The sequence below is a fragment of the Hypomesus nipponensis genome, chromosome 22 (genome assembly GCF_054491055.1).
Source record: "Hypomesus nipponensis isolate SF chromosome 22, ASM5449105v1, whole genome shotgun sequence".
Classification (NCBI taxonomy): domain Eukaryota; kingdom Metazoa; phylum Chordata; class Actinopteri; order Osmeriformes; family Osmeridae; genus Hypomesus; species Hypomesus nipponensis.
The window spans coordinates 19,937,313-19,959,354 of record NC_140382.1 but is presented as its reverse complement, the minus strand read 5'-3'; the positions used below and the strand labels follow the sequence as shown (position 1 = coordinate 19,959,354).

At 49.5% G+C, this 22,042-nt stretch overlaps 2 protein-coding genes across 4 annotated transcripts; one reads left to right on the top strand and one right to left on the bottom strand.

The window, feature by feature from the left end:
• The first annotated feature begins 1,611 nt into the window (after positions 1 to 1,611).
• On the top strand, positions 1,612 to 3,866 carry LOC146237116 (natterin-4-like). Of its 2 annotated transcripts, XM_084687054.1 has the most exons (3): positions 1,612 to 2,081; positions 2,185 to 2,271; positions 2,369 to 3,866. In XM_084687054.1, exons 1-3 carry the CDS (start codon positions 1,641 to 1,643, stop codon positions 2,390 to 2,392), a joined length of 552 nt encoding a protein of 183 aa, XP_084543180.1. In that variant the 5' UTR covers positions 1,612 to 1,640; the 3' UTR covers positions 2,393 to 3,866. The 2 variants fall into 2 exon arrangements, with proteins under 2 accessions (XP_084543180.1, XP_084543179.1); XM_084687053.1 differs by having other exon boundaries at positions 2,185 to 3,866.
• On the bottom strand, positions 3,811 to 21,114 carry spag5 (sperm associated antigen 5). Of its 2 annotated transcripts, none has more exons than XM_084687051.1 (23): positions 21,041 to 21,114; positions 20,387 to 20,444; positions 20,178 to 20,300; positions 17,633 to 19,866; positions 17,060 to 17,252; positions 16,778 to 16,894; positions 16,577 to 16,669; positions 16,254 to 16,388; positions 15,113 to 15,232; positions 14,736 to 14,828; positions 14,421 to 14,534; positions 14,104 to 14,197; positions 13,807 to 13,954; positions 13,661 to 13,711; positions 13,276 to 13,450; positions 11,986 to 12,119; positions 11,599 to 11,767; positions 10,054 to 10,198; positions 8,584 to 8,806; positions 8,067 to 8,430; positions 6,258 to 6,332; positions 4,591 to 4,671; positions 3,811 to 3,969 (listed from the first exon to the last, which is right to left on the bottom strand). In XM_084687051.1, exons 2-23 carry the CDS (start codon positions 20,387 to 20,389, stop codon positions 3,898 to 3,900), a joined length of 4,956 nt encoding a protein of 1,651 aa, XP_084543177.1. In that variant the 5' UTR covers positions 20,390 to 20,444; positions 21,041 to 21,114; the 3' UTR covers positions 3,811 to 3,897. The 2 variants fall into 2 exon arrangements, with proteins under 2 accessions (XP_084543177.1, XP_084543178.1); XM_084687052.1 differs by lacking the exon at positions 21,041 to 21,114 and adding an exon at positions 20,905 to 21,016.
• Between the last annotated feature and the right edge of the window lie 928 nt (positions 21,115 to 22,042).

Sequence of the window (22,042 nt, the reverse complement as noted above, 5' to 3'; positions counted from 1 at the left end):
TCTCTGTGTCTCTGTGTGTCTCTGTGTGTCTCTGTGTGTCTCTGTGTGTCTCTGTGTGTCTCTGTGTGTTTCTGTGTGTCTCTGTGATAGAAGACCTGCTGATGAGTTAACCCCAACCCCTGCTCTACATTCTGGTCATCCACCTGGATCATCAGGGGCTCATGAGCACCATCTAGTGGTGGTGTTGTGTGTTGCTGCTGGGTCGTACGTGGTGTGGCTGAGCTCCTTCTTCAGGTCCTCTGGAAGTGGGACATGAGAGGACGTCCAGAGGGACAGGGACATGAGAGGACGTCCAGAGGGACAGGGACATGAGAGGACGTCCAGAGGGACAGGGACATGAGAGGACGTCCAGAGGGACAGGGATATGAGAGGACGTCCAGAGGGACAGGAACATGGGATGAACATGAGAGGACGTCCAGAAGGACAGGGACATGAGAGGACGTCCAGAGGGACAGGAACATGAGAGGACGTCCAGAAGGACAGGGACATGAGATGGATATGAGAGGACGTCCAGAAGGACAGGGACATGAGAGGACATGAGAGGACGTCCAGAAGGACAGGGACATGAGAGGACGTCCAGAGGGACAGGGACATGAGAGGACGTCCAGAGGGACAGGGACATGAGAGGACGTCCAGAGGGACAGGGACATGAGAGGACGTCCAGAGGGACAGGGACATGAGAGGACGTCCAGGAATGAATTTATAAACGAATGTAAGCGACTGAATGTGAAAGTAAGTGAGTGAGTGAGTGAGTGAGTGATGTGAGAGGAGTCAGGTGGCTGAGCGGTTAGGGAATCGGGCTAGTAATCAGAATGTTGCTGGTTCGATTCCCGGCCGTGCCAAATAACGTTGTGTCCTTCACCCCCCTTGCCTCGGGGGAATGTCCCTGTACTTACTGTAAGTTGCTATGGATAACAGCGTCTGCTAAATGACTAGATGTAATGCGGGAGTGAGGGAGTTGAGTGTGTGTGAATGAAGCCACAGAATTTCACTGAATATTAGTCTACATGATTCCTTCATTCATTCCTTTAACTTGATATCTTTGAATTTAGAAGACTTTTTCTAGAAGAAAAAAAATCTAAACTTTGATAGCAGTCTAGATAAGTGTAAGTTAATAATGAATAACTGGCTCAGAGAGATTATAAAGTATAATTCTTCCAAATAGTGTAAAGAGTTGTTTACCCAAGCTATTTGTTGGCAAAAATGTTGTAATAAGATTAATTTGGATTTGGAAAAACTAATGTAATTACGTACAGTGACATTCTAAAAGATTATGAAGATGGTGGACTGAACACTATTGATGTTGACATTGTGGAGTGCACAAATACATTTCTGAGGAAATGTCTGGTAAAAAAGAATGCTATCCGAGCCCAGTAAGTTGAACAAGGTGGATAGCCTATCAACAATTCTATCAAATGTGTCCTATCAATGGTAGGATAATGTATTCCCATCATACATTTTTAACCATGGTAGTGTTTCTGAGGTTCAAAGGACAGTAAGTGTAAACAACTCCAGGAACCAACCAGGGAACACTGTTCTCAGACTATTTGTTTATCAGTATATCATTTACAAGGCAATGTCCTAAAATGCCATAAAAGTGATTGTCTCTCTGGGGAGAAACAGACATCTGTCAGAGAGAAATGAAGAAACAAAACATGAACCTGCCAGCCTTGGTCATCTGTGCTTTTCTGCTGCAGAGCATCCTTGCTGAGGACGATGATGGGTACCCAAAGCTTTCCAACGAGACTGTCACTCAAACTGTCACCAAGACAGTGGAGACCACGGTAGAAGCAACACAGCCTCCCCTGCTGATGGGTCAAAGCCCAGTTCCTCCTCACCTCGATTACCCTAAAGGCGACATGTCCCTGAATAGGGTGAAATGGTCTGGCTCTCTGCCTCAGAGGGCTGTGAAGGTCGACATCAATGGAACAGGAGAAGAGAACTTCATCTGTGCTCCTCGTACTGGCTGCAACATGACCACTGGCTTCTACAGCCCCTCCAAAGGCCCGTTCTGCTTTCACACCTGCGATGGGAAGGAGGACAAATCCTCAGAGTTTGACTTACTGGTCAACGGGTTCAAGGTGAGTGTGTGTGTGTGTGTCTGTGAGTGAGTGTGAGGTGTATGAGTGAGTGAAGAAGCAAACCTTGCGCCAGCCTTGGTCATCTGTGTTTTTTCTGCTGCAGAGCATCCTTGCTGAGGACGATGATGGGTACCCGAAGCTTTCCAACGAGACTGTCACTACAAACTTCACCATTGCATTCATGACCACGGTAGAAACACAAATGCCTCAGACCCCATCAATTCATTTACCTGTACTTCGCCTCGACCCCAAGGCTAACTTGTTCTTGAAATGGGTGGAATGGTCAGGCTCTTTGCCTCAGTGGGCTGTGAAGGTCGACATACCTGGAACAGGACGAGAGGACTACATCTGTGCACCCAAGCATGAAGGTATTTGGTTCAGTGGTTATTACAACCCTTCCTTAGGCCCATTCTGCTTCAGCTCCATGTATGGAAATGACCAAAAAAATGCAGAGTTTGACATAATGGTCAACGAGCAAAACCTGGAGTTGTTGGAGTGGAAGGATTTTGAAGGTGACGTCAAGAATGGGGTCGCTTCAAGTGTAGGGAGTATTTCATATATGAACAGGTTTGTTGGGAAAAATCAATTTAGTATTGGGGCGATCATTCTCCCAGACAACTCTAAAAAATACATATTTTACCAGCACGGGAATTCAATCTATCAAGAAGCTTTTGAAATTCTGACACTGCAAAGAGGCCAATCAAAGGTGAGGATTCATAACATTGAGTACCACATTGATGATCTGGCCATGCTTTCCCAACAACCCAATGTGCTCCGTCAGATGAAGGTGGAGAACCATAACTGCAGAGACATAGAACAGGAGGTGAATCTGGAGGGGAGCACAGAGAGACAGAGTTCCTGGGAGACAAGCATCTCCAACAGCCTGACTCTCTCTGCCTCCATAGAAGTTACAGTACCGTTTGTCTCCGTCTCTGGAGGGGTGGAATACTCAAACTCCCAAACTCTCACCAACGGCAACTCTCTCACTGAAACCATCTCTCACTCTCTCAGCGTGAAAGTAATCGTCCCTCCCAACCACTCCTGTGTGGTGAAGATGGCAGGGAAGATGAACAAGTTCGACATCCCGTACAAAGCTCGACTCTCCAGGGAGTTTACCAACAGGAGAGTCCATACCATCCCAGTGTCTGGGACGTACAAAGGTGTCCAGGTGGGGGAGATGCGTGCTGTGGCAGAGCGCTGCCTACCCCTCCCCAACGCCAAGGCCTGCCCTGACTGAAACTGACAGCTAGATTGCATCCTACCATATGGTGTTGACCTCTGAACCCTCTACCGCATAGTGTTGCCCCTCAGGCAACATAATACCTCTCTCAACAACCAATACATTTAATTTCAATATTTGACACTGATCTTGTGTCTTGAGGCCATGCAATGAATGGACACACTTATGATCCAACAATTGGGGGAGTAGCCTTCTTTCATCAAGACCATTGACCAAAATGTCATTATTTTGGATGTTTGGACACTTAATTACTTAAAAAAAAAAAAGATGTGCTTGAGTAGCAACTTACAAGGATAGGTTTATTTTTATGTCTAACACTGATTGATTCTGCCTGACTACTTCTGATTGATGACTACTCTTGTTTTTCTTTTTCTTTTTTCTTTGTACCAAAATCAAATCTTGACGATCATACTTTCTGAGCAGCAAAACTGGGTGTTTGTACTTCTGGAGAACACACACAGCACAGGGCCTGTCAAATCTAAAACAGCCTTTTGGTCGTATTAAAAAGCTTTTATTATTTCCAATAAACAATAAAATAAAAGAAACTAAGGTTTCATTTGAAGTGTTACAAGGTCTTCATCCAAGGTATTCCACCAGTTTACGAAGCTCCTCACAGTTCTGGACCACGTCCGGCACAGAGAACAGAGTCTGCAGGACAGGAGATCACATCAGTAGATTAACATGCAGTATAACAGATCACATCAGTAGATTAACATGCAGTATAACAGATCACATCAGTAGATTAACATGCAGTATAACAGATCACATCAGTAGATTAACATGCAGTATAACAGATCACATCAGTAGATTAACATGCAGTATAACAGATCACATCAGTAGATTAACATGCAGTATAACAGATCACATCAGTAGATTAACATGCAGTATAACAGATCACATCAGTAGATTAACATGCAGTATAACAGATCACATCAGTAGATTAACATGCAGTATAACAGATCACATCAGTAGATTAACATGCAGTATAACAGATCACATCAGTAGATTAACATGCAGTATAACAGATCACATCAGTAGATTAACATGCAGTATAACAGATCACATCAGTAGATTAACATGCAGTATAACAGATCACATCAGTAGATTAACATGCAGTATAACAGTAAAGGTGCAGTCCTCCATCCATACACATTCACTACAGCGTAAAACATGTTAGATTAGATACAGTAAGGTTCTACATGTCCCCTTCCTGTGTGGACATGAAGCCTGAGTCATCACATCATGTTGAGTCCATGGTGGAGTGCTTACCTTCCTGACTGCCTCGATCATGTGGTCCAGCAGGTGAAGCTCCTTCTCTAGCTTCCTCTGGTTGGCCTCATGCACCACTTGCTGCAGACACAACACAAAGCCTTCATGCTATTTAGGAGTCTTCAATGAACACAGAAATCCCAGCATGTAAGAGTGAAATGGTTGTTTCATTAGGAGAACAGGTGAACCGCTAGTGTGTTGGTGTTTGAAAGCATGTCTTCATACATAATGGATATAGATTATATATATTTAATGTTGCTGTACTTTATATTTTTAGCTGATTTTAATGTCTTATGTACCTCTGTATGGTGTCCTTGAAAGCAGAAAAAGACGCCTTTAAATCAAATCTTTGATCAGTGTTTTCTCTTTGCTGATTTAGGCCCCGTCTACACTAGCCCGGGTAAATTTAGAAACGCATACATATGTCTGCGTTTGCACCTCCCGTCCACACTAATACGGCGTATTTGGACACTGAAAACGGAGCTTTTCGAATACGCTTCCCTAGCCGGAGACATTGAAAACGCCGGGTACGCGTAGTAGTGTGGACGGGGTCCCCGGAGCTTTTCAGATACGATGACGCTCAGTTGTCATGGCACTGGGGTAGCTTGCGCTCTAGACGTTATAATGTCCAGATGGAAAGTGAAGGAAATATGCTGCCCCGTCTCTATAACTTATTTATAAATTAGTCTAACAGTTTTTTTGTATGACAGTTTTCTTTTCTTTTTTTTAAACCTCAAAGTCTCAGCTGATCGCGTGCATGTAAACAGAGCAACGTGGCGGGAGGGACAGAAGTGGCGTAACCATGATAATGATTGTCATGTATCCTGTTAGTGTGGACGGCAAACATTTAGAAAACGATTTGAAAGCGCTAGTGTGGACGGAGATCGTTTTTAATTCGTATACGCGTATTTGTATTTCCCCGGCTAGAGTGGACGGGGCCTTAGCTGTGGCTGCCTCCCACTGTGTCAGAAACAGGGCTGTACAAAAGGCCGTCTATCAGCAGTGATTGTTAGAGTGTGCGTCCTTGAGAATTAGTCGTATAACTTATGTTGTCAGTTCATTTAAGCCTGTTATTGTATTAGTCTATAGTTCTTGCAAATCAAAATTAAGTTAACTGGTTATTTTCATTGTTTGTATTCTTCCACTGCTAGCTAAATTGCACGTCTGTTGATTCAATAGCGATTGCTGCCCTTGCTCACGTTTGTATTTAGGTGCATTATTATGCTGAAGTAGTTTTAAATAATAAATAGTGGGTATATTGTTATTATTTGCTACAGAATGCTTAGCCTATCAAGATCAAATGCAGCAGACAGTGTACATGCTTCAGAGTGGCCTACCTTAATCAATAGGCTAGGCTACTGACCATTTACAATAAGTTGTTATGTCAATTATTAATTGGCAGCATTTATGTCATTGAGAACGTACTTTGAGTGTAAAGTGTCTAAGTAGCTTAACCTTATTGCTTTAGGGGAAATGGGACGAAAATATGTGCGATATCACATTAGCTTTTAGACTATTAAATTAACCTGCTCCGAAATATAGGGTTAGAACTTTGTTTCGGCTGGGGGAGGGGAGGGGGGGGGGGGAGGATAGGCCTGCCCCCATGGCTAAAAAAACAAATCCTGGAGGAAACACTATTGTTATTAAATACAAATATACAAACTCACGTGTCTCTTGGCTCTATCCAGCAGCCTGGAGCGCCCCTCCTCCACCTCCACCAGACTCATCCTTAGTCTCTCCACCTGTGAATGACACACATGCTGAGGTCCTCTCTCAGCCTGGTCTAGTAGCAGCTAGTGAACACCAGCCTGGTGTAGTAGCAGCTAGTGAACACCAGCCTGGTCTAGTAGCAGCTAGTGAACACCAGCCTGGTCTAGTAGCAGCTAGTGAACACCAGCCTGGTCTAGTAGCAGCTAGTGAACACCAGCCTGGTCTAGTAGCAGCTAGTGAACACCAGCCTGGTCTAGTAGCAGCTAGTGAACACCAGCCTGGTCTAGTAGCAGCTAGTGAACACCAGCCTGGTCTAGTAGCAGCTAGTGAACACCAGCCTGGTCTAGTAGCAGCTAGTGAACACCAGCCTGGTCTAGTAGCAGCTAGTGAAAACCAGCCTGGTCTAGTAGCAGCTAGTGAACACCAGCCTGGTCTAGTAGCAGCTAGTGAACACCAGCCTGGTCTAGTAGCAGCTAGTGAACACCAGCCTGGTCTAGTAGCAGCTAGTGAACACCAGCCTGGTCTAGTAGCAGCTAGTGAACACCAGCCTGGTCTAGTAGCAGCTAGTGAACACCAGCCTGGTCTAGTAGCAGCTAGTGAACACCAGCCTGGTCTAGTAGCAGCTAGTGAACACCAGCCTGGTCTAGTAGCAGCTAGTGAACACCAGCCTGGTCTAGTAGCAGCTAGTGAACACCAGCCTGGTCTAGTAGCAGCTAGTGAACACCAGCCTGGTCTAGTAGCAGCTAGTGAACACCAGCCTGGTCTAGTAGCAGCTAGTGAACACCAGCCTGGTCTAGTAGCAGCTAGTGAACACCAGCCTGGTCTAGTAGCAGCTAGTGAACACCAGCCTGGTCTAGTAGCAGCTAGTGAACACCAGCCTGGTCTAGTAGCAGCTAGTGAACACCAGCCTGGTCTAGTAGCAGCTAGTGAACACCAGCCTGGTCTAGTAGCAGCTAGTGAACACCAGCCTGGTCTAGTAGCAGCTAGTGAACACCAGCCTGGTCTAGTAGCAGCTAGTGAACACCAGCCTGGTGTAGTAGCAGCTAGTGAACACCAGCCTGGTCTAGTAGCAGCTAGTGAACACCAGCCTGGTCTAGTAGCAGCTAGTGAACACCAGCCTGGTCTAGTAGCAGCTAGTGAACACCAGCCTGGTGTAGTAGCAGCTAGTGAACACCAGCCTGGTCTAGTAGCAGCTAGTGAACACCAGCCTGGTCTAGTAGCAGCTAGTGAACACCAGCCTGGTCTAGTAGCAGCTAGTGAACACCAGCCTGGTCTAGTAGCAGCTAGTGAACACCAGCCTGGTGTAGTAGCAGCTAGTGAACACCAGCCTGGTGTAGTAGCAGCTAGTGAACACCAGCCTGGTCTAGTAGCAGCTAGTGAACACCAGCCTGGTCTAGTAGCAGCTAGTGAACACCAGCCTGGTCTAGTAGCAGCTAGTGAACACCAGCCTGGTCTAGTAGCAGCTAGTGAACACCAGCCTGGTCTAGTAGCAGCTAGTGAACACCAGCCTGGTCTAGTAGCAGCTAGTGAACACCAGCCTGGTGTAGTAGCAGCTAGTGAACACCAGTTAGCCATGTGCTTCCACAGTCCACAGCTGAGTTAGTGGCAAAGTGTGATGTCACTTCAGAGATCTCAATCTTTTTTTTCTCGCGTTACATGAAACAGTCTACAGATCAAATGAAAAACATCTTATTATCTCACCATATTAATGCTTCATTTATGTGTATACATATTTCTGCATATAGGGATCGATGCCACGAACAAACCTCTTTCAGAAGACGGATCTTGTCATCCATAGCATTCATGGAGGATGCTGATTGGCTGCCCGCCTTGCTCAGTTCCTCCCTCATGGCCTGGGCCTCCACCTCTGATTGGTGGAGAGAGCGGCGAAGCTCCAACACTTCCTTGCTTAGCCCGGTGTTCTCAGTCCTGTGGCTCTGAAGCAGCTCCCTGACCTCGTCCAGGTCAGTTAGAAGCTGCATGGTGGTCTTCTCCTCCTGGGCTCTGTCCTGCAGCGCTGCAGCCCACTTCTCCTCCTGGCTGGTCAGTCTGCTCAGCTGCTCTCTCAGCTCAGACACTTCCTCTGTGTGTTTGAAAGCCTGGGCCTGCAGCTCCCCCTGCAGGGCACCGCTGAAACAACAACAGTCTGTGAAGGCAGCTGCCCCTCTTCCACAAACACGACATGGATCACCTGACTGTCTAATGGATGTACATGAATACAGCAAAAACAAAACAGACATCCAGCAACTACAGACTTAGTACACACACACACAGAGTACCTACATGGTGTTGTGCTGTGAGTCTTTGTGCTGGTGCAGCAGGGCCAGGGTGGAGCCCAGCTCAGTCACAGTGGTACCCATGTCTACCAGCAGAGCTAGCACACTCTCTTCCTCCTCTTCATCCCTCGCTCCCCCCCCCTCCTCCCCTCTGTCGCTCCTCTTCATGGGGACATGGGAGAAGGCGCTGTTCTTACTGCCCAGACCCTTAGACTGGGACCCACCCACATCTGAGGAGAAACACAGAGAGGGATGGAATCAGAGAGACACAGGAAGAGGGATGGAATCAGAGACAGGAAGAGGGATGGAATCAGAGACAGGAAGAGGGATGGAATCAGAGACAGGAAGAGGGATGGAATCAGAGACAGGAAGAGGGATGGAATCAGAGACAGGAAGAGGGATGGAATCAGAGACAGGAAGAGGGATGGAATCAGAGACAGGAAGAGGGATGGAATCAGAGACAGGAAGAGGGATGGAATCAGAGACAGGAAGAGGGATGGAATCAGAGAGACAGAGGAAGAGGGATGGAATCAGAGACAGGAAGAGGGAGGGAATCAGAGACAGGAAGAGGGATGGAATCAGAGACAGGAAGAGGGATGGAATCAGAGACAGGAAGAGGGATGGAATCATAGACAGGAAGAGGGATGGAATCAGAGACAGGAAGAGGGATGGAATCAGAGACAGGAAGAGGGATGGAATCAGAGAGACAGAGGAAGAGGGATGGAATCAGAGACAGGAAGAGGGAGGGAATCAGAGACAGGAAGAGGGATGGAATCAGAGACAGGAAGAGGGATGGAATCAGAGACAGGAAGAGGGATGGAATCAGAGACAGGAAGAGGGATGGAATCAGAGAGACAGAGGAAGAGGGATGGAATCAGAGACAGGAAGAGGGATGGAATCAGAGACAGGAAGAGGGATGGAATCAGAGACAGGAAGAGGGATGGAATCAGAGAGACAGAGGAAGAGGGATGGAATCAGAGACAGGAAGAGGGATGGAATCAGAGAGACAGAGGAAGAGGGATGGAATCAGAGACAGGAAGAGGGAGGGAATCAGAGACAGGAAGAGGGATGGAATCAGAGACAGGAAGAGGGATGGAATCAGAGAGACAGAGGAAGAGGGATGGAATCAGAGACAGGAAGAGGGAGGGAATCAGAGAGACAGAGGAAGAGGGATGGAATCAGAGACAGGAAGAGGGATGGAATCAGAGACAGGAAGAGGGATGGAATCAGAGACAGGAAGAGGGATGGAATCAGAGACAGGCAGAGGAAGAGGGATGGAATCAGAGAGACAGAGGAAGAGGGATGGAATCAGAGACAGGAAGAGGGAGGGAATCAGAGACAGGCAGAGGGATGGAATCAGAGACAGGCAAAGGGATGGAATCAGAGACAGGGAATCAGAGAGAGACAGAAAGAGGAAGGGAAGCAAAGAGAGAGAGCGAGCGTCCAAATGTGTGCTGTGGATGGTGTAATGTCATACTGTGTCCAGCAGGGGGCTCTGTATGGCATTCCTCCGGCCCTCTGGCCAGGGCAACCATGATGCTGTCCACAAACGAGCTGGGGGGGTGCTGCTCAAACTGTGGGGCGGTCTGGGGCACAGGGGCCTGGGGCACAGGGGCCTGCTCCTGGGACGGTTTGTGGAGACACGGCCATGTCACGTTTAAATCAAGTTTAGCAGACTTGAAAAGAACCTTGGTTAATAACTCTGTGGGCAGGGTGGAAGACGGAGTGTGTGGTGTAGGAGGGTGATGTGTGGAGGTGTGTGTGTGGTGTAGGAGGGTGATGTGTAGAGGTGTGTGTGTGTGTGGTGTAGGAGGGTGATGTGTAGAGGTGTGTGTGTGTGTGGTGTAGGAGGGTGATGTGTGGAGGTGTGTGTGTGTGTGGTGTAGGAGGGTGATGTGTAGAGGTGTGTGTGTGTGTGGTGTAGGAGGGTGATGTGTGGAGGTGTGTGTGTGTGTGGTGTAGGAGGGTGATGTGTAGAGGTGTGTGCGTGTGTGGTGTAGGAGGGTGATGTGTGGAGGTGTGTGTGTGATGTAGGAGGGTGATGTGTAGAGGTGTGTGTGTGGTGTAGGAGGGTGATGTGTAGAGGTGTGTGTGTGTGTGGTGTAGGAGGGTGATGTGTGGAGGTGTGTGTGTGGTGTAGGAGGGTGATGTGTGGAGGTGTGTGTGTGTGTGGTGTAGGAGGGTGATGTGTAGAGGTGTGTGTGTGTGTGGTGTAGGAGGGTGATGTGTGGAGGTGTGTGTGTGTGTGGTGTAGGAGGGTGATGTGTGGAGGTGTGTGTGTGTGTGGTGTAGGAGGGTGATGTGTGGAGGTGTGTGTGTGGTGTAGGAGGGTGATGTGTGGAGGTGTGTGTGTGGTGTAGGAGGGTGACGTGTGGAGATGTGTGTGGTGTAGGAGGGTGATGTGTGGAGGTGTGTGTGTGTGTGGTGTAGGAGGGTGATGTGTGGAGGTGTGTGTGTGATGTAGGAGGGTGATGTGTAGAGGTGTGTGTGTGGTGTAGGAGGGTGATGTGTAGAGGTGTGTGTGTGTGTGGTGTAGGAGGGTGATGTGTGGAGGTGTGTGTGTGATGTAGGAGGGTGATGTGTAGAGGTGTGTGTGTGGTGTAGGAGGGTGATGTGTAGAGGTGTGTGTGTGTGTGGTGTAGGAGGGTGATGTGTGGAGGTGTGTGTGTGGTGTAGGAGGGTGATGTGTGGAGGTGTGTGTGTGTGTGGTGTAGGAGGGTGATGTGTGGAGGTGTGTGTGTGGTGTAGGAGGGTGATGTGTGGAGATGTGTGTGGTGTAGAAGGGTGATGTGTGGAGGTGTGTGTGTGGTGTAGGAGGGTGATGTGTGGAGGTGTGTGTGTGGTGTAGGAGGGTGATGTGTGGAGGTGTGTGTGTGTGTGGTGTAGGAGGGTGATGTGTGGAGGTGTGTGTGTGTGTGGTGTAGGAGGGTGATGTGTGGAGGTGTGTGTGTGGTGTAGGAGGGTGATGTGTAGAGGTGTGTGTGTGGTGTAGGAGGGTGATGTGTGGAGGTATGTGTGTCACCTGGGAGGTGAGGGCAGCCTGCAGCTGATTGGTCAGTTCTCGGAGGGTGTGGTGTAGGATGGTGATGTTAGTGACAGTCTGAGCCTGCTGCTCCGCCTGCTCTGCCTGGACCCTGCTGCCCTCCTCACTCACTCTCTCCAGCTCTGCACGCAACGCCTGCTGCTCCACACTACACACACACACACACACACACACACACACACACACACACACACACACACACACACACACACACACACACACACACACACACACACACACACACACACACACACACACACACACACACACACACACACACCTCACTTCAGTTCAAGTACATAGGAGAGAACTGTACAGTAGAATACTACCTACAGAACCTTTTTAAGAATAAGAGATGAAACGTACGTGGCGTGGCTGAGCGCCCTCCTCAGGTCCTCACTCTGGAAGTTCCTCTCTCTGAGCGCGTGCAGAGTGGCCCTCTGCTTGGCCTCGCTCTCCTCAATCTGCTGCCGCACCAGCTCGCTCTCCATCTGCAGGAACTGACCACAGACAAGAGACTTCATCTGGTGAGACTTCATCTGGTGAGATCTGTTTGGCAAAGGCACGTTGGAGCACGGCTCGAGCAGGACTCCACATTCAGGACCCTCACCCTTCGTCCCTCCAGCAGGACTCCACATTCAGGACCCTCACCCTTCGTCCCTCCAGCAGGACTCCACATTCAGGACCCTCACCCTTCGTCCCTCCAGCAGGACTCCACATTCAGGACCCTCACCCTTCGTCCCTCCAGCAGGACTCCACATTCAGGACCCTCACCCTTCGTCCCTCCAGCAGGACTCCACATTCAGGACCCTCACCCTTCGTCCCTCCAGCAGGACTCCACATTCAGGACCCTCACCCTTCGTCCCTCCAGCAGGACTCCACATTCAGGACCCTCACCCTTCGTCCCTCCAGCAGGACTCCACATTCAGGACCCTCACCCTTCGTCCCTCCAGCAGGACTCCACATTCAGGACCCTCACCCTTCGTCCCATGACCCACAGCAGGATTGGGAGGATGTTAGAACAATTGGACAAATTCTGGATGAGTGTTAGTGGGGAGGCGCTAACGTTGCCAAAACCGCTGGTTGTCAAGCAGCAGAGTTATTATTAAACCTTGTTTGACAATTTACACACGCGCACGTTAACTAGACCAGTTACATGTTTGTATCAGAAACCGGTTTGTATTGTCAGTTGCTATGGGAAGTAGATTTCTGGTATCACTACTTTACTATTTATATTCAGATATTTTACTAATATCTATACTTTCTACTTCTTACATTTACAAGACAGGCTCGTTAATTTAGTTTCATCTGTATTTGGTGGCAGGATCAATACAATGTCTTGTCATTGAGCGCCTTTTCTCATTTCCTGGCTATGATGGACAAGAAACGTAAAATAATCTCCTACCATGCAGCAGGCAGAATGGATGAGGACTCTACTCTACATCTTATCTTATTATACTCTTATGTTGTAAGGTTGCAAGGTTTCAAAGGCAAACATTTTGGCAAAAAAAAAAATGTTTTGGTTTGAAAAGGCAGAATATCCCCCCCAAAAGGTACGTTATGGATGAGACAGAGGAAGTTAGCGATACTCCTTCATGCTGCAGACCTGAATGTGTTTGGTGTGTGTGTGTGTGTGTGTGTGTGTGCGGTGTGTACCTCGTTCATCTCCTTCATGCTGCAAAGCTGAGTGTGTATCTGTGGCAGCTGCTGCAGTTGTTGGGCCTGGCTGCAGCAGCGGGCCTGCAGCTCTGTGCTCTCCTCCTCACTGTGCTGCAGGGCTCTCTCCAGCTCACACACACACTGCTCACTGTGCTGCAGCCGTGCCTGCAGCCTGGACACACACACACACACACGAGGGAGAGCATGACCATGTCAGGGCAAGGCTACGACAACTGTTTAAGTTAAGAAAGCCAAACAACAACAAAATAGGAAAACTGCTCCAAGTCACAACAAATACATCCATGTTTTATAGAGATGTGTTTGTCCTACAGGTCCTCTTAACGTTGTGTGTCTGAGTCCCTATTGGAGAAGTTCTACTCACTCATTAACACGTTCAGTAGCTAGCTTCACATCCTGCTGGGCCTGCTGCAACCTACAGGCCCAAGACAACACAGACAAGTGAGCCACACTATCAGATGACATCTCTACAATAGAATGCACATGGGCACACACAGAGCAGGGCCTTACAGGCTGGACTCCCCAGCGAGGGCTTCCTCCAGGAAGGCGTAGGAGGCCAGGCTGGAGGAGACCGTGGCAGACAGCTCCCCCACCTTCCTCTCCAGACCAGCTCGCTCCTCCTCCTCCTCACCCAGCTTCTGACGGAGCACACCCATCTCTAGTGGGGAGAGAGGGAAACTATTACACACTACGATTAAGAAGTTCACTGAAAGATAGTTGGCAGGAGCTGAGGATCACAATATTGTCACCAAGAGGTCACAGGTTCAAATCCCCCGTGTGTGGCGGGTAGGGTGGAGGGCCTCTCACCTGAGGTCAGAATGGTGACCTGCAGCTGGAGGTCTGTGTTCTGCAGTTGGCTCTCCTGCAGGCTGGACATGCTCTGCTGGAGGGAGGCCTGGGTCTGGGCACAGGAGCAGGGATCAGGACAGAGAGTTAGGGAAGTGCTGGGCCTAGCAAACTGTACCAACATAGGATGCTACAGACACTCAAAGACTAGAGATAGAAAAACAGAACCAGTGACTGGTGAGAGAGACTAGGGACACACAGACTAGTGAGAGCCATCAGGTGACAGAGCATGAGGTGAGACAGAGAGAGAAGACAGACAAGAGGCAGAGACTAGAGACCTGGTCTCTCTCCATCAGGGCCTGGTCTCTCTCAGCGATGGCGGCAGCAGTTTTCTGGTTCAGGCTGCTGAGCAGAGGGAAGGACTTCTGAAGGAGACGCCTGGTTGACTGGAGCTGGAGAGAACAGCCTCAATGTTAACACACCCACCAGCTGACTGGAGCACAACGTCACACAGATAGTTAGCTCTATGATATCACTATGGATTTGATTATATCAAATGAATTTCATGCTTTACAGTATTTAAACAAAAATACAACAAATTAAACTTCAGTCAGATATTTGATTCCTGATCCCATTCTACAGAAGAGGTGTACCTGCTGGTGCAGGCTGGCTTGGTCACTCATAGTTCCTCTTAAGAGTTCAGATGCTGAGCTGAAGGACTCAACACAAGCCTTGTTCAGTACAACCTGCATGGGGAGTGTAACACACACACTTTAGGAATGCTCTCAGGAGAAGCAGAGTGTATTCATTATATTCATATCTTTAGCCAATATGCCTGTGATTAAAAAGGGTGTACCTGTTGAGGGTAGGTGTGTGTGTACCTGCGTGTGTGTGTGTGTGTGTGTGTGTGTGTGTGTGTGTGTGTAGGTGTGTGTGTACCTGTTGAGGGTAGGTGTGTGTATGTACCTGTTGAGGGTGTGTGTGTGTACCTGTTGAGGGTGTGTGTGTGTGTGCGTGTGTGTGTGTGTACCTGTTGAGGGTAGGTCCTGGTCAGAGCATCTCTGAGGTCCTGGATAGAGCTGAGGTTGTTCTCCAGCTCTGAGATCCTGTCAGAACTCGACACCTTCAGTTGCTCCACCACACTGAAGGCCTGCACACAGAGAGAGAGAGACCACACTGAAGGCCTGCACACAGAGAGAGAGAGACCACACTGAAGGCCTGCACACAGAGAGAGAGAGACCACACTGAAGGCCTGCACACACAGAGAAAGACACCACACTGAAGGCCTGCACACAGAGAGAGAGAGACCACACTGAAGGCCTGCACACAGAGAGAGAGAGACCCACACTGAAGGCCTGCACACACAGAGAAAGACACCACACTGAAGGCCTGCACACAGAGAGAGAGAGAGAGACCACACTGAAGGCCTGCACACAGAGAGAGAGAGAGACCACACTGAAGGCCTGCACACAGAGAGAGAGACGCACACTGAAGGCCTGCACACAGAGAGAGACGCACACTGAAGGCCTGCACACAGAGAGAGACCCACACTGAAGGCCTGCACACAGAGAGAGAGAGAGAGAGACCCACACTGAAGGCCTGCACACACAGAGAGAGAGACACCACACTGAAGGCCTGCACAGAGAGAGAGAGAGAGAGAGAGAGAGACCACACTGAAGGCCTGCACACAGAGAGAGAGAGAGACCCACACTGAAGGCCTGCACACAGAGAGAGAGAGAGACCCACACTGAAGGCCTGCACACAGAGAGAGAGAGAGACCCACACTGAAGGCCTGCACACAGAGAGAGAGAGAGACCCACACTGAAGGCCTGCACACAGAGAGAGAGAGACCACACTGAAGGCCTGCACAGAGAGAGAGAGAGAGAGAGACCCAAACTGAAGGCCTGCACACAGAGAGAGAGAGACCACACTGAAGGCCTGCACACAGAGAGAGAGAGACCCACACTGAAGGCCTGCACACACACTACACCCCAACATTTCCAGATTAGGTTGGAGGGATAACCAATAACACAGAGATGGGATACAGGACAGTTAAAGCTCCGTGGTTAGAGTATCTGACTGTAGATCGAGAAGACATGTTCAAATCCCCCCTCTCCTCTGTGGAGCTTTGGAGAGCAGGTGAAGGAGTGGTAGAAGGGCTGTATGTGTACCGCCTGCTGCTGCCAGAGAGCCTGGTCCCTCTGGGCTCTCATCTCCTCTCTCTGCTGCAGACAGTCTCTGGTCTTCTGCAGCATCCGGGACTGGCTGCCATTACAGCGCTCAAACAGGCTCCGCACCTGAGCATGCTGGGACAGGACACACATGAGTACACGCGCACACCCTGGTACAGGACACCCACACACACACACACACACACACACACACACACACACACACACACACACACACACACACACACACACACACACACACACACACACACACACACACACACACACACACACACACACACACACACACACACAGGTCCTACCTGTGAGAGGAGGCTGTGGTGGTCTGATCTGACCTCATCCAGCATCTGCTTCAGGCTGGACAGAGCTGCCTCACTGTGAGAACTCAGGCTGGCCTGGAGACACACACACACACACACACACACACACACACTGTGACTGATGGTACTGGGGTGTGTGTGTCCTCACCATGCAGGTCCTGGTGTTGTGGTGTGTGTCCTCACCATGCAGGTCCTGGTGTTGACCAGGCTGAGCTTCAGTGTCTGTAGATCAGCCTGGTCCTGCTCCAGATCCCTGATCCTCTCCAGGGAAGCAACATACAGCTCCCTGTACGTTACAGTCTACACACACACACACACACACACACAGTGAGGCATGAACATCAAAGGTTGTTTCAGCAGAGCCAGAGAAGATTCAGAAATGAATACGTGTGTGATTTTAACAATCCAGGAGCTTTCAAAATGTCAACCTCCAGCACGGGCTCGACCCCCTTACCAGCCCCTCACCTGGCTGAGCTCGGTGTGGTCTGTCTGGACCAGCTTGTCCCTCAGCCTGGAGGGGCCGAGAGCCCCGGGGAGGGAGGCGGGCGCCCTGGATGCAGACAGCTGCTGGGCCAGGGCTTCCACCATGATCAGGCTGGAGGACAGTCGCTGCTCCAGCTCTGCTCTGGAGAGGTCAGACAGGCTGCCTGGGGCCAGGCTGGAGGAGGAGGGAGCGGAGAGACAGCGAGGAGGGAGAAAGATGGAGCAGGAGGGAGAAAGAGAGAGATGGTAGAGGAGGGAGAAAAAGAGAGATGGTAGAGGAGGGAGAGAAGTGGAGGACGTGGGAAAAAGAAAGAGATGGTAGAGGAGGGAGAGAAGTGGAGGACGTGGGAAAAAGAAAGAGATGGTGGAGGACGGAGAAAAGTGGAGGACGTGGGAAAAAGAAAGAGATGGTAGAGGGAGAGTAAATACTTGTGTATAGACTTGAATGACCAAGATGAAAAACATTTCAAATGAAGGGAATTTAGCATCTTGGAGAAAGATCACACCGTCACACACGCACGCACGCACACACACACACACACGCACACAACTCACTTCCAGAGCAGTGAATCAGTGGCAGTGCAGGCGTCTGACACCAGCACCTCCCTCTTCCTCTCATACACCCCCGAGGTGTTGGAGCTGCGCTCTTCCTGTCTGGGGGGGCTGGTGCCCACACTGCGCTCCTCCAGCCTGGCCCCCAAGGGAGGCGGAGCCGAGGGGGTGGCCCCACCCACCCTGTTGGACGCAAGGATGAGGAGGTGGGCCATCTGCTTAAGCTGCTGCTGGAGGGGGAGCCCAGGAGCCAGGGAGTAGCCCAGGGGCAGCTGGTCCATCCGAGGAGGAGCGCAGGTTCTCCCTCCATCTGTCCTCGTCTCCACTGGAGGAAGATCCAGCTCTTTCTTCTCCTGGGTAGGAGGCTCTGCAGCAGAAGGATTCTTCTCTTCGGCTTCCTGCTCGTCATCCACAGTCTTCTCCAGTGTGTCTGTGTTCTGATCCTGAGGGGCTACATGATCCTGCAGAACTTCCATCTCCAGAACGTTCTCCGGGTGATCCTGCAGCACCTTCCCCCTGGTCGGAGGTGCTTGCAGGGGCTTGCAGGAAGACCTGGCCCCCAGAGCAGTGGAGTTGAACTGGGGATGGAGTCCTGGGCTCTCCAAGGCGATGCTGTTCCACAGGCTGTCAGCGTTACCAGGGACCACACAGCTTACTGAGGTGATGCCCACGAGGATCTTCTCCACCTCCGCAACGGACTCCTCTGCTATGGCTCGAGCGAGGGCCCGAACAGAGCGCCTGTCACACTTCCTCCGGTTGACGGGGGTGGCCCTGAGCACGGGGCTGAGGAGAGAGAGGGGCAGAGCGTCGCCTACGGAGCAGAACCCTGGGAGTTCCCTCACCACGTCCAGCAGGGTCTCTGGGAGAGGAGCTGCCCCCGGTACCAGGCACGGAGAACCCGTTCCGCTGGAACCCAGGGCGCTGTCTCGGGCCGCGGTCGTTCCTGAGGCAACTTCACTTTGCAAGTCTCCATCTGGGTCATGGGCTTCATCATCATCATCATCATCAGCGTGTGCGGTGCTGCTGTATGTGGACGCAGGGACGTCACCACAGTCTGGGATGAGCTGACAAATGACTTCTTCCTGTGTGGTGCATTCTGGGAAGAGCTGACAGGAAACAGCTTCAAGATCTTTTGCTGATTTCAAAGAGATGTTTCCCACAGAGGGCTCCATCATATGAGGGTGGCCAATATAGGACACAACACCATCACGGCTCGAATGGCAGTATGGGTGATCTGCGTGACTGAGAGTCTCATCATCCAATAAGATGCTTGGGTTTATACTGATGTCGCATTGCGATTGGCCATTTGAAGACTGATCGTTGGGTAAAGGGATGGTGTCCTCCCCCATTCTGATGGAGTCAGACAATTCAACCTCTCCTCCACAGCAACTAAATGATTTGAAGGTGACGTCACTTAGTGCACTGGGAGCCTTCTCACTACTCTCGCTAGGTCCCAAAGCATCGTCCTCAGGACAGTTAACAGAGTCCTCCCTGCAGGAGGGAGGCTCAGTGCTCAAGGCGGCCATGTCTTGTTCTGTGTTACAGTAAGGGTGCTCAGTATGGCCACTGCTGGGCTTGAGGTCACAGTCCTCCACTAAGCCAGGAGGATGAACACTGTGGTGGTACGGGGGGCAGATGAGCCCCTCTGACCGGTCCCCAGGTACACAGATCGTCTCAGCATCCAGGCCGGTGCCTTCACAAACTTCCACCTCCCCACCGGCACACAGGAGGGATCTGTACGTAATATCTCCCAGTCCAGAAAAGGAGTCGTTGGCACGTCCAGACTCGTCAGTGGCGAGGGGAACATCTGTGCTCCCAACAGCACCTGAAAGCTCGCAGGCGGACAGACGACCGGCCCTGGATGTGGCGACATCACATCCCGCGCTGCAGTAGGGGTGGTCCACATGGTGGTCACATGACCAGGTGACGCTGCTTTCCAAGGAGAACGTGTTCTCCCCCTCACTGTCGGGGAGAAGCCGACTCAGAACAGACTGATCAAGGAACATGGATCCTTCTGGCAACACGGAAGATTCTGAGACCAGAACTTCTCCTCCGACACAAACAAAGGATTTGAAAGTGACGTCTCCTGGTCCACACTGATAACTGACATGGTTGTCATGGTTGTCCTCCATGGTAGATGCCTTCTCAGCGACTTCTGGAGAATGTGTGCACGTGAGCTCACTTGAAGTGCCGGGGGAGAGCGGGGCTGCTAGGCAACGAGCTGCTGCCCCATCCTTCTGTTGGGAGGAAGAGGAGGGGGTAAAACCAAATATTATCATCTTTATTAGCCTTTATTGAAAGCGACCTATACTACATACTGAAAGAATATCAGAAGATCAAGGATCAGAAGTGCATCGTTGTAAATGTACTAGGTTGTCAGTCAAGGAACAATCATTATCCACACCCCACCATAAGCACATTTTAGGCACAGTGCACATTAACAAAACAATCATCCAAACTACAGTGCAACAAAACAACCAAAGTGCATTGAGAGAGAACACACACAGCTTTTCACAAAGTTTAGCAAAATGTCATTAAATTAGCTTACCATTAAAGTATATTGGACATGGCTACTGGACTTGGGCACTGATCTGAGCCTTGAAGCTGTGGTTTGCAGGTGCATCTCATTCTCCACATTTCTCAACGGCGTTCGTTCCCCACGCCTAGACGACTAGTAGCAGGAAGAGCAACCAGTTCACGTAAAGCAAGTTGAGGATGGTGCACGAAACTGTTTTATAGTGATGTTAAGAGTTTTACCATTGCTGAAAACGTAGGAGTCGATCTCTTTTCGTCTCGTTGCAGGCAAGCTTTGAATCTTTAACCAAGACGCAAATAAAACAAACGTATATCGTTAGCTTTTCTGTGGGTGGCTAGCAACTGTTAATGATGTTGGCTATTGGCTCTTTAATGCGGCTCGTGGAGATCTACCCTACTGTTGCGTTCACACACCAACCTCTGTTTAAACAAATTATGTTAAACAGCTAGACTACTTTAATTACAGTTACGGTCACGTAGCGTCTACTCAGATCATGTGCGCTGGATTAAGTTTGATGAAAACCTAAAATAAAGTAGTTCAAGTCTTGCTCTTAGGGAACAGGGTTGACCTAATCTATGCATGTAAATTATACAATTACGAGTGAAGATCAAGCAATAAAGCTGGGTAGTCAGAAAATGTAACTAGACTAAATGAACTAGCTCTACGAGCATGTACAGTACCACGCTCATTGTCCTCTTGTTAAGAGACAGCTTAACAAGTCTAGCTAACGATTGCTTACCTAACTTAATATTTTTATAGATACTAGTTTTTGTATTCTTAGAATATTACCAGAATGTCAGAACTTGCTCACAATTTACATAATTACAGAACATAGATATGTAGTAGCTACCGATAGGAAAAGGAGGTAAACAAACCTGTCAGCTTGTGAACTTCAACCGCCTGTAAATTCAAACTGAAAGATTGCGCTTATTGGTTAAAACTGAATTACTGCAGGTCTAAAACGTCACTTCTGCTTGCAAACAACATCCATTTCCTGCCGCGCTACCAGATGCAGAGAAAAGTGTGTAATAACGAAATTACCACAGACATGTTTAGTTAGACGACACAAAACACACATGTATTACAATTTTTTGTTTTGTAATTTATTTAAGCACGGGATTTCAAACAATCAGCTAACCAGAAACCATTACCCATGCCCAGTTAAAATTGCATTTATGATTCATTTCTATAGTGTGGCTATTTACCCAAAAGTCACGTCACTATCCTCACAATTAGTGCTTCATTTCATGTGAATCTTCTGAAAATGTCCTCAAAAGTGTATCCAGATCGGATCTCTCAAGTTTTATCATAAGTTAAATGTGAGAATACATTTTTTTTTATAATTCCATAAGACGTCTCATATTTTGAACAGTTTAGAAAGCCAACGTGTTTAATGTGACAGACATTCGACGTACGTTAGTGTTGAGCAAACATTTCCGCAGTGCAACATTACATGAAAAGGGCTCTCAATGTTTGTAATTGCCTGGTAGGTAGCATTTAACGCTGTATAACTGCGTGAAACTTGAAAGCCCTGATCCCGATCTTCACACAAAAACTAAATTCATGATTGGTTCAAAGTTTTCTTCTTCCCTTCCTGAATACTGACAAGTGGTTTAGGGGTTTCCCTCCACCCTCCCCCGGTACCGCCCCTCCTGCTCCCACCCCGCCCCTCCAGCTTGGTGGAACAGTCCCTCTGCCCCCCCGACACACCCATCCTGATCATTGGTAGGACCGCCAAACTGCAGCGCCTCCTGAACGCCCCGTTGGCGCTCTGCTCCTTCAGCAAGCTGTCGCTGAGGGCGTCCAGAGACATCTTCCTGCCTCTCTGGTTCTGCTGACGGAGCAGGGCCTCCACCGTAGGGCTTGGCCCCAGTCGG